Genomic DNA, 13,137 nt, shown 5'->3' on the forward strand with positions numbered 1-13,137 from the left:
TTTTCTCTTGAGATTATAGTTCTTAAATATGATATAAAGTGATATAATTATTTTGAGGTATTGGTGCAAAAGTAGTTAAATCAAAAATTTAACTGGTTTTTATATTATAAAGGACTGTGGTGATACAAATAGAGATAAAAGATAAACTAATTCAAAAAGTTAGTTATTCTAGAATAAAATGATTTCTGAATAGACTCTAATGAAGAGAATGGGGCCTAATTCTCTCATAAAATAGACCTTCATCGGAGAATTGGCACCTATTTCTGTTAAGACAATAATCAAACTTAAATTTATTGAACATTAACACATATTTTTTAATTTAATGCAGATGTTTCAATAACTTTGCTATTCTTCTATTTCCAAAGTTTTTATATCAGTTTATTCGTTATAAATAAAATTTATTCTATGTATTCATCTGGACAAGACAGTTTCCTTCATTTTTTATATATTATAAAAATATTGTAGTTACATTTGTATTTGAAAAGCTGTGCACATCGGGTATTTTAAATATTAGTTTGATTTTTCGATTATAATTTCTACCCAAGACAATGAAATACATTAGTTTCAATATACATGTATAAGCAAAGAGTAAATCGTCATAAACTAATTATATATTGGTTTATTGTTCAAATTTAGAGTATCGTGATTTTGTAATCATACACAAATTAATTGTTATTGAATTTCTAGATATTAAAGTCTTTTTTATATAAACCTATAAAATTATTATAGATAAATTATTTTCACTCAACCTCGTCCACCTGTATATTCCAAACATAATTTTACTCCAGATAGGTAAAATGATATTATACCGGCGTTTTTTTATTTCCAATATTGATATTTTTTAATAAAATATCAATCTTGAATATAAAACCATTTTTAATAATATTTATGAGCAAAAAAATCAGTTTTATCTGCACAATATGCGATAAGTTTTATCTGCAGGTTAATGCTTTGTGCTGTTAATGAAAACTTGAAAATAAAGCCCATAAAGCCAATAGCGAATTAAGTTTCATATAAAAGTTTTTTGCCGGAATGATAATAAAATACTCCTCCCGTACAAGATAAAATTTAATTCGGTGTTTATGATGACAGTAAAACTTAAATATCCTTTGTTTTGTCAAATGCTATAACAATAAACGTAGAGCCATAACCATTTTATGAACGCTTACTCATTGTTCGCGTTTACATATGTTTAAAAGTGGAATATTTTCACTATGTTAATTTGAAGTTAATTTAAGAAGTCTTATACTAGTACTTCGTAGAGTAACTTTAGAATTCTCAGCGTCTCTTTGTACTTCTTTGTACTACTTGATAAGAATGCAATATTCAAATGGAAAGATTCAGTTGGAGAACAGAGTTTTCACAAAGAGTTAATGGTCTAGGTTGAAAACGTTTTCCATTAAGAATTACATTCTGGTTTGAATTTTATACACATAACTGATATCTGATATTCCGCCACCGAAAATCTCAATAACAAGTTAAAAAGTTTCTAACAACAATATTTGAAAGTAGAGAGACAAAGATGTATATAACCAGACACCACCTTGATTTTTACGGAGAAGAGCGGCAGTGTTTAAAAATCCGTAACAAAATTATTTTATTTCGTTCTTAGTTTCTTTAGTTGCGAGCACTGTTGTTTAGTTTACAAGTCCTTAATATAATTTATAGGTATACGGTATTTAATTGTTTTATAAGATGTATTATTAATTTTAAGTTAGATTTAACAGTTTTTTTATATAACCTCTATAAAAGCTTGTACGTGGGTGGGGGCAAAAAGGTCAACTGAACCTTTACCTTGGTAAAGGTGTAATCAATAAAAAATAGTAAATGAAGTAAAAGAAGTAATTTTACAAGAAATAAATAAAATTAATAGTTATTCCAACTCTGCTGATGAGTACTTCTGACGATATGCCTGATCAAGGTTATATACAGTGTTATCTTTGTGAAAATTGAACCCATAAAATTTATATTCATTTATATGCGTTGGTTGAATGATGTAGCTATTATTTCGTAAAATTTCTTCTAAATTTAACAATAAAATATTGGACCTGTTTGACATCTAGATGCCCCATTTTACCCTGTTTTTAGAATAAAAAAGAACATGTGACAAATTTTTGAAAAGCAGAAAAAATACATTTGTACAAGGATGAATTAGCTGGGTGTTTTACTGACCATAGTTATATAGTCGTTTGTTTGATATGTGTTATTTGTATGATATAATTGGTTTAGTTTCCACAATATATTTGTTCAAAGGTAAATTGGACCTTTGTGCCCCGTCCTACTCTATATGTTTTTTTCGTGTACTTGTATTAACTATAAATTGTTACAGCAAATCATAATATGCAAATTGTTATATTGTATTCATCATATTAATCATAACTTGTCGTTCAAAACTAATTCTCTATGCAATTATTGTGTTGACAGGTAGAAATATTATTTATTAGTTATAGATGTTGAAACAAATAAAACTATCTGATCATAATAATTTTAAATATAATTTCAAGTAACACTTCTGGGAAAATAACATAAATTTTCCATTAATAGTTACCTAATAATATATAATACTATATTGTGTTACTATTGGCTCAAAAAAATTTAGTTCCATAAACAATTCTATATCTAATATGAAAAATATTAACATAATTTTCTGTTGTTTCAGATGAAGTATAGTTTCATATTATTCGCCGTGTGCCTAATAGCTGCTGTTTCTTCCGAGGACGCGGCAGCAGCAGGTCAACAGGTTGCCGCCGACAGCAATGCACCGGGCGGTGAAATTTGGCAAGAAGATGACAGGGAAGTACTTATTCGGAATGAACGCGGCGCCAAAAATAGAGGTAATTGATTCATATAAAATAGATTTTCAAATTTCTTCTTATCTTATACATACTTTATATAAAACATTAACAATAAGTGCATCATGAGTCTCGGGCAGAGCATTTATTGTTAACGTTTTAAATAAAGTATGTATAAGATATTTGAAAAGTTTCTTCCACTATATCTTATTTTTCGAATCTTTCTTTGTGCTTCCGAGTTCTGTATTCTCAATTGTCTGCCCAGCTTAGAATTGTCTGCTTAATGGTACTTACTGCAACTCTAAGATATGAAAAGAATCTTATAGTGTATTTTGCTAATAAAGAACATTATGATAGCAATAAATACAAGCTCCATACATTATTAATGTTTCTTTTTACTATTTTGATTATATGGTATTTTGCGACTCCAATTTTAATATAAATTTTACCTTATAAAGGATCGAATAATAAACCTTCTACATTTGCATCAATATTTCAACTATCAGGTTGGCAACTAACTAAGTACGGATTTTTGTTATAAAAAATTCTTTGGGTTTCTGGTTTTCTGGTCTTTCTTGTCTTTTTGGTCATTCTGGTCATTCTGGTCTTCTGGTTTTTATTTGCAAAAAACTGAATCAGATACAATTTGACTCCACTGAATTGAATGATTGAATTTTTGAATCATTCAAGTGAATTGATGATAATTGAATTTTTACCATTCAAGGAGTTTTGTGAAGATTGAAACAAAAAGTAATCAGAGGTCAAAACTATGTGGTGGATGTGAAAAACATATCAACCAAGCTTCAATAATTTTTGCCAAAGAAATGTGATGTCCATAATGGAATAAATCACACTTTGATTTGTCAATTTAGGTTCTTTTTCTTCGATTGCGTTGTTTCATTTCGTTACTTGTTTAATGTGGACATCAGAATTGTTTGTTCAGTTGGTGATACCAGTGTAAAGTAGATAATTTCTTTATAATCAACTTCATCTTCATCTAGTCTAGACGATCAGAGCATTTTTCATCTTTGAGTGAAAAATAACCAGAACGAAATTTGGTGAACCAATTTTGACACTGCTCTCTTTTCAAGGCTTTATCACCATAAACAGCTCATAACCTTCTGTGATGCTTTTTTATCTTGACAAAAATTCGTTTAACGAATGTCAAAAGATAACTACACTATCGATCAAAAATATTTACTGATTAAAAGCTGAAATTACTATTATTTAATTACAAAAGGTATTTTTCATTTGGACTATGTCAGCATACTTAAAAAGTCAATTGAAAACATCTTTTAGTGAAAGCCGCATTTACTTAGCTGCCAACCTAATAATTTACAGTGGAAAATATTTTTTATATTAACATTTTAACTCAAACATTAATTTTTTTGTTATATAAGGTTACACTTTGCTCTTCTTTCACAAAATTTCATTTAACTTCTAACAAAAAGCAATGGAATTTTGTAATTTTAGAATAAATTGTCTTCTATATTGATTGATTGGGTTATTGCACTTAAGTGCAAAATTTAAATCTGTAGTAGCTGTAAAATATACATCAATTGTTATTAAATCTAATTAAATTTATGTTATTGTTATTCAGTTAATTCCACAAAATCTTGTAGGATTTATTATAATATCGTTTGTTATTGCCAAAACTAAAAGTCTGGTAAGAAAAATATGATTATGAAAATGTGATAGCAAAGAGTTGAATTTTAAAATATTTTAATGGTTGAAGGAGATTCAGCAATTCTATTTAAATGCAAAAATATAATAATATAGTTCATAGTATATTTTTGCTATAATTTAATTTCGAAAAGTACTGTGGAATTATTTGAACTCTAATAAAAATATAACTTATTTATAGCATTTATTTCATTTATAATAATAATTATATTATAATTATAATTAATATATATAGCATTTACTTCAACTAGTTTTAAATTATAAAAACAACTAATAATCTGCTTTCAGAAGTATACATTTTTTTTATTAACTTCTTCAGATATTTGAATTTTTTTCATGTAAAAGCACAATTCATTTAATGTAGGTTTTTTTCACGAGGCAATATTTTTATCTCTGGTGAAGTAATATTTTTTCCGGCTTCATTAGCAGGAAGCTTGTATAACCATAATTATTTTCAACATTTCCAGTTTATTATTGCGATTCTTTTCTAAGTTCGTAATATAAAATTTTCAACCCTTGGCAGTATATTTACATTCAAGTACAGTTCGTTTGGTTATTTATGAAAAACATGACATGAAAGCCAATAATGAACATCACTGTACAGACTATATAAAATATGTTAAAGTACATTTGCAATTCGATTTATTCATAAAATGTAATAAAAAAGAAAAGAAACTCTACAAAGCGAAAGCTTTTCATTATAAAAATGAATTATAAAGTCCACAGAAAATAATCTGGAACGATGGAATATTAAAATGCGTAATCCCTCGATCAGATTGGCTTTCAATTCAGATTCATGTGAAATGATGTTTCTTATTTAGACAGGAGGCGTGGAATAAATAATAAATTTATGAAAAAAATTCAAATTACTTCACTTTTAGTTATGTATGTTATAAAGAATTAAAATACTTTTGAAACATTTCGTTAAATATTATAAATAAACGTTGTATGATTTTATTAAAATTATACAAAATTAAAATTAATTAGATAGAAAAGTTGTGACAAATATTTCTATGCTATAATTAATTTTTTAAGTTTTGTACTTGAAAGACCGAATTGAATTATTTCATCAATAAAAACAATTTACATGTGCTGGTTATATTATTTATAATAAAATTTGCTATTTCATATAACATAGGAATGAAGTATAGGTGGACAATTTTATTTTATTTTTTTTTATCATTTTAAAAGTATAATTTGTTATTACAAAAATATTGCATACATATTATTTTATTTTGTAAGATAAAGTTTCAAAGTTTGATTACAAAAATATGAGTCTACACAGTTTATATTACAATACATCGTTTATGTTACAAGATCATATTTTGCATATATTAATTTATTTATATTACAACTACTACCGAAATTGAAAACTTTGCTCTTAAATTTGAGATTGGATATGTTTTTGGAGTAAAAGTACTTTGCTGTATTAGTATCCCTAAACTCTAACCATGAATTTGAAGTTTCGAAGTTTGAAGTGTTTTTGTTTGGATATATAAAGTATAATTCATTAACTATTTATCAGTAATGTATTGAGTAATTATTGTATATCTCTTGTAAGTAAAACGAAAAACTTGGCATATCAGAATGGATTATTTGTTTACAACATTACACATTACCATTTATAGTAATCAATACCATATAGATCGCATTTTTTACTACAATTTGTAAATTTGTTACTGCAAATGTACACTCTTGGGAAACATACACTTTTACCTTAAATGTACCTAATGCATTTGTACATTTCTTGGCAAATGTGTACTTTTGCTTTCACGTTTTGGTGAATAAACACTCTTTCATTCATGTTTTATGAAAAGTTGAAATACAAATAAATTAAAAATATTATTGCATTAATTGATAATTATTAAATTAAATATGCTTTAATAACAACAACTATTTTGATTAAAATATGCGAATGACAAATCAAGCACTTTTTTGCAAATTATATAATGTGTCATATGAAAAGCAACCAAATATTTTTTTTTTTTTAGATCAAAACTTATTAGTTTTATAATACAAAATTGTTGAGAATTATACAAAATTAAAAATTAAACCTTGATACAAAAATATAAATTTAAATAATAAACAGAATATTAAAAAAATACAAAACATTGAAATAATCATCTTATAACACAAACTGTGGTTGGAACTGAGCATTAATTGATCTAGTATATCATTTGGCCATTTCTGTTTTAGTCTTCTAGTTCGGCTGAGCAGTGATTTGATAACTGGATAATTAGTGAAAATGGCATATCTTTTTTTAATAAAACTTAATTTTTATAAATATTAAATTATTTAATCTAATGGAATATCTAAAAATGTTATAATAAAAAATATTAAATATTATAAATTCAAGCAAGAATTGCTGTTGTGGCACTGAGATTGACATAATATTCAAATACATCTGCAACTTTATTGAGAAATATTTTGCTTTATAGAAGCATCTTTTCAATCTTTATCGATCAGTAAAGGACTACATTCTTGTAAATTTCACGTATATTCATGGATATTGTGAATTTAATCTTCATTTTTAACTTCCCTTAGGAAAGTTATAGTAATCGCAAAAAATGTAATATGAAAATGTTTGTATACCTTTACGTTTTAAAGGTTTCTGAATATTTTGGCAAACCTTAGATACCACCTAATGTGCGGATAGAAATTTTTAGATTTCGAAATTAAGCGATTTAAATTATATAAAACATTTTCGATTGTCCAATTGCTTTGAACATAAGGTGCAAATGTGCCAAACATGGCTATTTATTTTTTGAGAGAACGGAGCGTGTGTTTTAAATGATTCAAAAAACATTTCTCTTGTATCGATGGAATGAAGAATTTATAATATTTCTGTGAAGGCAAGTCTAGTGATTTCGGAGATCCAAAAAAAAGTCAGAAAAAATGCCATTTGGCGGTCGAAAATGATCATTAGACATATGCACATCAAATTATCAGATATATTTTAGAGATTTTAATAATGAGCACTAATTTTATCTAACATTTTTATGGGTTTCGTACCAAGATTTATAATTGTTAAAGGTCACCTATATAGATGAAACAAAATTTTTCGATATTTTCGATACTATGAATCAACCGACATAATTTTTAAAGCTTTTAAAAGTTTCCAATTGTAGTACGAGAAGTTCCAGCCATTTTCCTTAAGACACGATGCCATGCACCACTAGTTCTTATTTAAAATTGTAAATGTAAAATAAATTCACCTTGCACATTTACCGGAAAATCTGTATATTTGAGTATATTAACAAAACACACAAGCCAATTGACTAATGTTTTTCATTTCATTATATTTGTATTTCAATATCCAATCGTTTTGATCAGTTGTTTATTAAATTATCATTTTATAAAATTTATGTATGCTTTGTGTTTTCAAGAAATTTAAGTGTGCTTAAATACATAAATACATAAGTGTTAATTAAATTAGATTATTCATATAATAATTAAGGAAACAATAATTATTTTCCAGAATTTAATGTTGGCCATTTTCGTGAATCGGTTATTACGAAATGCTATAAGTGAAATAATGACTGGCGCTTTGTTTAACTCGGCGATGACCTCTTTACAATTATTGAGCATTACTCTTTCATCTCGTTTGTATTTTGTATTGATTTTATTCTTTTTGCACAGCTTTGAGCTTTTGTGCTTTTGTGCTTTGGATTAATCAAAGTTTGATGATTTCTTCATTAGTTTAATTTCATTTTAATGACCTGCTGAGTTATGGGATTTCCTGATTTCCTCTCTAATTGAAGCAATTAAAACTTTTTATTAATAATACGTAATATATAATACGTATATGCATTTTCGAGAGATGAGAGTTTTCTATTATTCTGGCAATATTATGCTCAGATTATTAACACTTAACGGACGGGCCAAATCTGTTCTCTCTCATATAGTTTCTGGAAATATTTCAGGGAAATAACATAAAAACGTTTTAAAGCATTTTAACAACAATAAAACTTCTTTACATCATTTATATCAATTTTTTTTAATATGTCGTAGTATATTCTAAGCGTGTAAACATTCAGTTAGCAATTTTATCGCATTCATTATTAGGTGGGTTAAGAACTGGTTGTAACAGTTTTTTTTAAATTAATCTATATTGATATCCACTGATTGTATTCTCTACCGAAACAAGCTAAAATAATTTAAATTGTAATTCTACTGTTATTTATTATTTCACAATTAATTTTTTTTTTTTTTTAAAGTGCGGTGTTACAACTTACCCCGTGTTTGGGGCTGGTTGTAACATCTACCAACTCACGTAGTAACGATGAAAAAATGACAATATTGACTTATTCCTGACTACTTATTTTATAGATTTGTTCCTAAGTAATACTTTTCATAAATCAACTCAAACTATAATTAATAGAATAAAATATAATGTTTCAAATTTTTATCATATATTAGGTTTCATTTAAACTAATCCCAGGTGTGATTTGTTTACATTAATTAAGATAACTATTTTTTTTTTAAATTTAGAAATCACAAATATTGTTACACATTATTAACGATTAATAATTTTGAAACACTGTAAGATATATAAAATTTAAAATTAGTCAATAATATAAAAGCAGGCCGAAATTTTATGATATATGAATTTTATATTACAAGTCAAAAATGACGGACCTGCACAGTTCTGTTTATTTGTCGGTCGGCGGAACAGTGGCTGACAATTTTGTGCAGGACAATTTAATTGTCCAATCGAGATAAAAAACAAATAAAACTAGCTGTAAGTGGAATTCTGTCTTGAGGCAATTATGGCATCGTGCCTTAAGGCAAATTGCTGGAACTTCCCGTACCGTAACGAAATGTTCGAGGAATACTGAATGTTTTCAAATAGATTATTATAAATATTGTAACATTGTCTAATATTTATAAGAATTATATAAACTGAATTGCAGAGTTGAAATTATATATAAAGTATATTAAAACTAATAGTCAGAATTAAAAATAAAATCTGAAGTATTTTCGATATACAAAAAACTAAAAAAAAAAAAAAAAAAAAATCGAACAAAAATTTTTTTTTCCAAAATCAATTATTTTGTTAAGACAAGCAGAAAGTTTTTTGAATCATTCAAATCGGACGCTTAGTTCTCTCAAAAACTGCCATTTTTTACATATTTAGCTCCGTATCTTTGAAATGGCTGGGCCTGCCTTTGCCAAAAACTAATAAACACTTCTCCCAATCATTACTAATTGAATGTTTTTTAGATCATTCAAATCGGATACTCCGTTCTCTCAAAAATTCGATTTCTATTTTCCGCACTCTTTGCTCCGTATCTCCGAAACGGCTGGACCTGCCTTTGCCAAAAACTAATCAGCTCTTTTCCCTATCAATAGGAATCGAATGTTTTTTGAACCATTCAAATCGGTTGATCCGTGCGCCCTAAAACGTGACTGGAAATTTGTATCCACACATACATACACACACACACACACATACACACACACACACACACACACACATCCATTTTTTCTGAGGTATGCCAAAATGTTCAGAAACCTTCAAAACGTCGAGAAATGTAAAAATTTTGAATTCCGATTTTCGGCCCATTACAATAACTTACCCTACGGGAAGTTAATAATACTAATAGCCCCTAGCGCGCCTACTACTGATAATTCTTAATTTTTTGTAATAGATATCGAGTTGAGGTTGATGTCAAAGTACAGAAGGCAGATAATAAATAAAATCCTCATTAAAAAAAAAGAAAATGCAGCAACTGTTTGATTGCAAAAATATTAATAGAACAACTTTTTGCGTTTTCATTAAATATAATTCAAATGCCAATTTTATATTCTGAATTGTTATACTTCAGCTATACGTATGTGAGTTGTTTTGAGCTTTATCTCTATTATGAGATGAATTTCATCAAGTGGAATGTTTTTCAATTTTAATTTAAAATATAATTTGATTTATATGCGCCATTTGCAATGAATTTATGCAATTTTGTCTACTCGTATTTGAAATAATTTGCGATAGACAATCAATATCTTTATAAAAATGAATTGCAGTCGTAAGTTTCTTAGGATAAAGGCTCGGGTTATTAAACATCAACAAAGACCATGGGTCATTAAACATCTCTGTTAAAGTGGTTGGATTTATATAAATTTATTTATAACTATTATTTAGAGTTTCTAATGCTGCTATAATAACTTTTCTGCCAAACTTATTAAGTACGGAACCATATTCTTTACCACCGACACTAAATAAAATGATGACATTTTCCGTCAGGACTTAACAAAGTTATAAATCCCTTTTTCTACGGTCTTCCTTCAAAAAATATTTGTCTTGTTGATAATTATGTCGCACGTCAAAAGTAGAGCTTTCCACTAACAGTAAATATCGGTGGCGCACTTTGCATCCTTAAAAAGTTTTGACATATTTCATGCTGATGTTAATTTTTCAAGCTTTTCTTCGCACGGGAGTTGCGCATTTTCAAGAAAATTGTTTTTCCTGTGCTTTATGGAGTGCGCCATCATAGACTTTAATAGCGGACTAAATCACCTGCATATATTTAGATTACTTTATTTCGGACATAAAATATATTATTAGTGGTAAACAGTTGTTATAAGAAAAGGTAGTTAAAAATTGAATTTATTTCATGTCGTAAAATTACCTTGATACTTCGTATTCATAAGAAATTAAAACCTCGTATAACTCTTTGAAGTCGCATATCGCATATAATGCTGAATGGATTTTCAATAAAAAGAGTTGTTTTCTTTACATAGCAATCACAAAAAAACCGAAAATGAAAATGATCGTTTCAAAACCTTCTGAACATTTTGTCAAACCATTATAAAAAATTGATGTATGTATGTGTGTGTGTTTTTTTGTATAACAAAGAAAATGCGCTTATGCATCCCAAACTGGGTCTTTTGTCTGGGCATGTCGGCTCACGTCTTGCTTCTGGTCCCCACGGAAACGGTTGTTAAAGCATTACTTTATCGGGGGAGGGATCTAGAATGCTATAATTTTCTCTCCGAAATTATACTTTTTTTATAATTATTGTCATTCGCTCTTCTTTTTTCCGGAGATCACAAGCCTATAATAAACACTTCGGTAGCAAATGCGTCCATGGCTTTCCACGCAATCTCGGTTGTCAGCATTATTTCTACAGCAGTATTTTGAGTAATTTTTCGGCTTAATAGCCGTTCTACACCGTTCCGTAGTGCACTAAAACGTGGGCATACGAAGAACACGTGCTCAGCATCTTCGATTTCGCTCAAACAATGTATCTGTGTGTGTGTTGTTGCGTATACAATTTTTTACAGGTTCAACCGTTTCGAAAATATGGGGCAAAAAGTGTCAAAATTGGTAATTCAATAATTCAAAAAATATTTTACTTTTTGTATTGACGCAATGAAGAACAGGCCAAATTTTTGGGAATGCAGTGGTATTGGAGACCTAATAAAAAAATGTAAAAAAACGCTATTTGACGGTCAAAAATGATTATTAGACATATTCGCATCAAATTATACGATATTTTATAGAGATTTTAATAATAAGTACAAAATTTGTTTACATTTTTATGGGTTCCATACCAAAATATATTGTTTAACCGTTAGACTGCGTCGCTTACGCGTTTCGAAAATTTTCGATTATTTTGAAAACAATTTTCAAAAAAAATATCAAAAAATAATATTTTTTCAAGTTTTTCAAGAAAATTCAAAGAATTAAATTACGGTACGGGAAGTTCCAGCAATTTGCTTAAAGGCACGATGCCTACTAGTTTAACAGCGATCAGAACTGCGTGTTCTATACAACCTAACCTTATATTTGTCTGGAGGACCCTCTCCCGACTGCTCTTTTTTCCATGTGTAGAATATACATATTAAATAAATAAATATATATATATATATATATATATATATATATAATTGTGTTGTGAAAATTTGATATAATACTGCTTGATATCGAGTTAATCGAGGTTGGTATCGATTGCGAGACTAGTCTGTGATAGCCAACGTTTCTAACTATCATGATGCCACTCTGTTGTGAAAGATATATTTTCACTGAACGTTTAATTACTAATTGCTTGCCACATTTGTCTAAAAAAACTAAAAATTTTCTAGTTGATGAAAATTTTCTCCTATGAGGATCGTCCCTTAGAGCACCATCCCTTATGTTTGTGTCCACCCTCCGTGTGTCATGTGCAACAACTTGGCAAGAAGAGCTCGGATATACTCTCGACTGTGAGGGATAGCTACTGCTTTCCTGTTTCCTTCACACTTCCGTTTCCTCTTTTTACCGGATGCGCTATCTCCACCGCACGAAAACCGCACTTTTCCCTTTTTTCCGACTTTTTTGTTTATTTTCTGGGAAAATACAAAAATATATATCTTCGGCGGGAATACAAAACATGAAAGTGCAGATAGGTATATGTGCGTTATTCACTTTGCTGCATGAATTCATACAAAATCCTTTGTACTGCAAACACACTATTTCTTTGATACCGATGTACGTATGAATCATATTTATTGATAGGGAGTTGATCTCTTATAATAACTCTATATGTTTATTGATGGCGGCAATAAGCTTTATGTTTTCTTTAAGGGTTTTGTTAAAAATATTTATTATAATATCATCGCATTAACCAGTTAAATATGGAGCACTCATCAAACTATGAGCATAGGTTTGTGTCGTGAGAAT

At 28.3% G+C, this 13,137-nt stretch overlaps 1 protein-coding gene across 2 annotated transcripts in view; it reads left to right on the forward strand.

Annotated features, from left to right (window-relative positions):
• Positions 1-13,137, forward strand: part of LOC113377249 (pleiotrophin-like) — a 393,535-nt gene that overhangs the window by 326,393 nt on the left and 54,005 nt on the right. For both annotated transcript variants that reach the window (XM_026617499.1, XM_026617500.1), the window contains one exon: positions 2,660-2,834. In XM_026617499.1, coding sequence (XP_026473284.1) covers positions 2,660-2,834 — 175 coding nt within the window. The remainder of the gene's footprint in view (positions 1-2,659; positions 2,835-13,137) is intronic.

Source organism: Ctenocephalides felis, unplaced genomic scaffold, assembly GCF_003426905.1.
Source record: "Ctenocephalides felis isolate EL2017-DRISC unplaced genomic scaffold, ASM342690v1 CF-g0.4_SCAFFOLD_01886, whole genome shotgun sequence".
Classification (NCBI taxonomy): domain Eukaryota; kingdom Metazoa; phylum Arthropoda; class Insecta; order Siphonaptera; family Pulicidae; genus Ctenocephalides; species Ctenocephalides felis.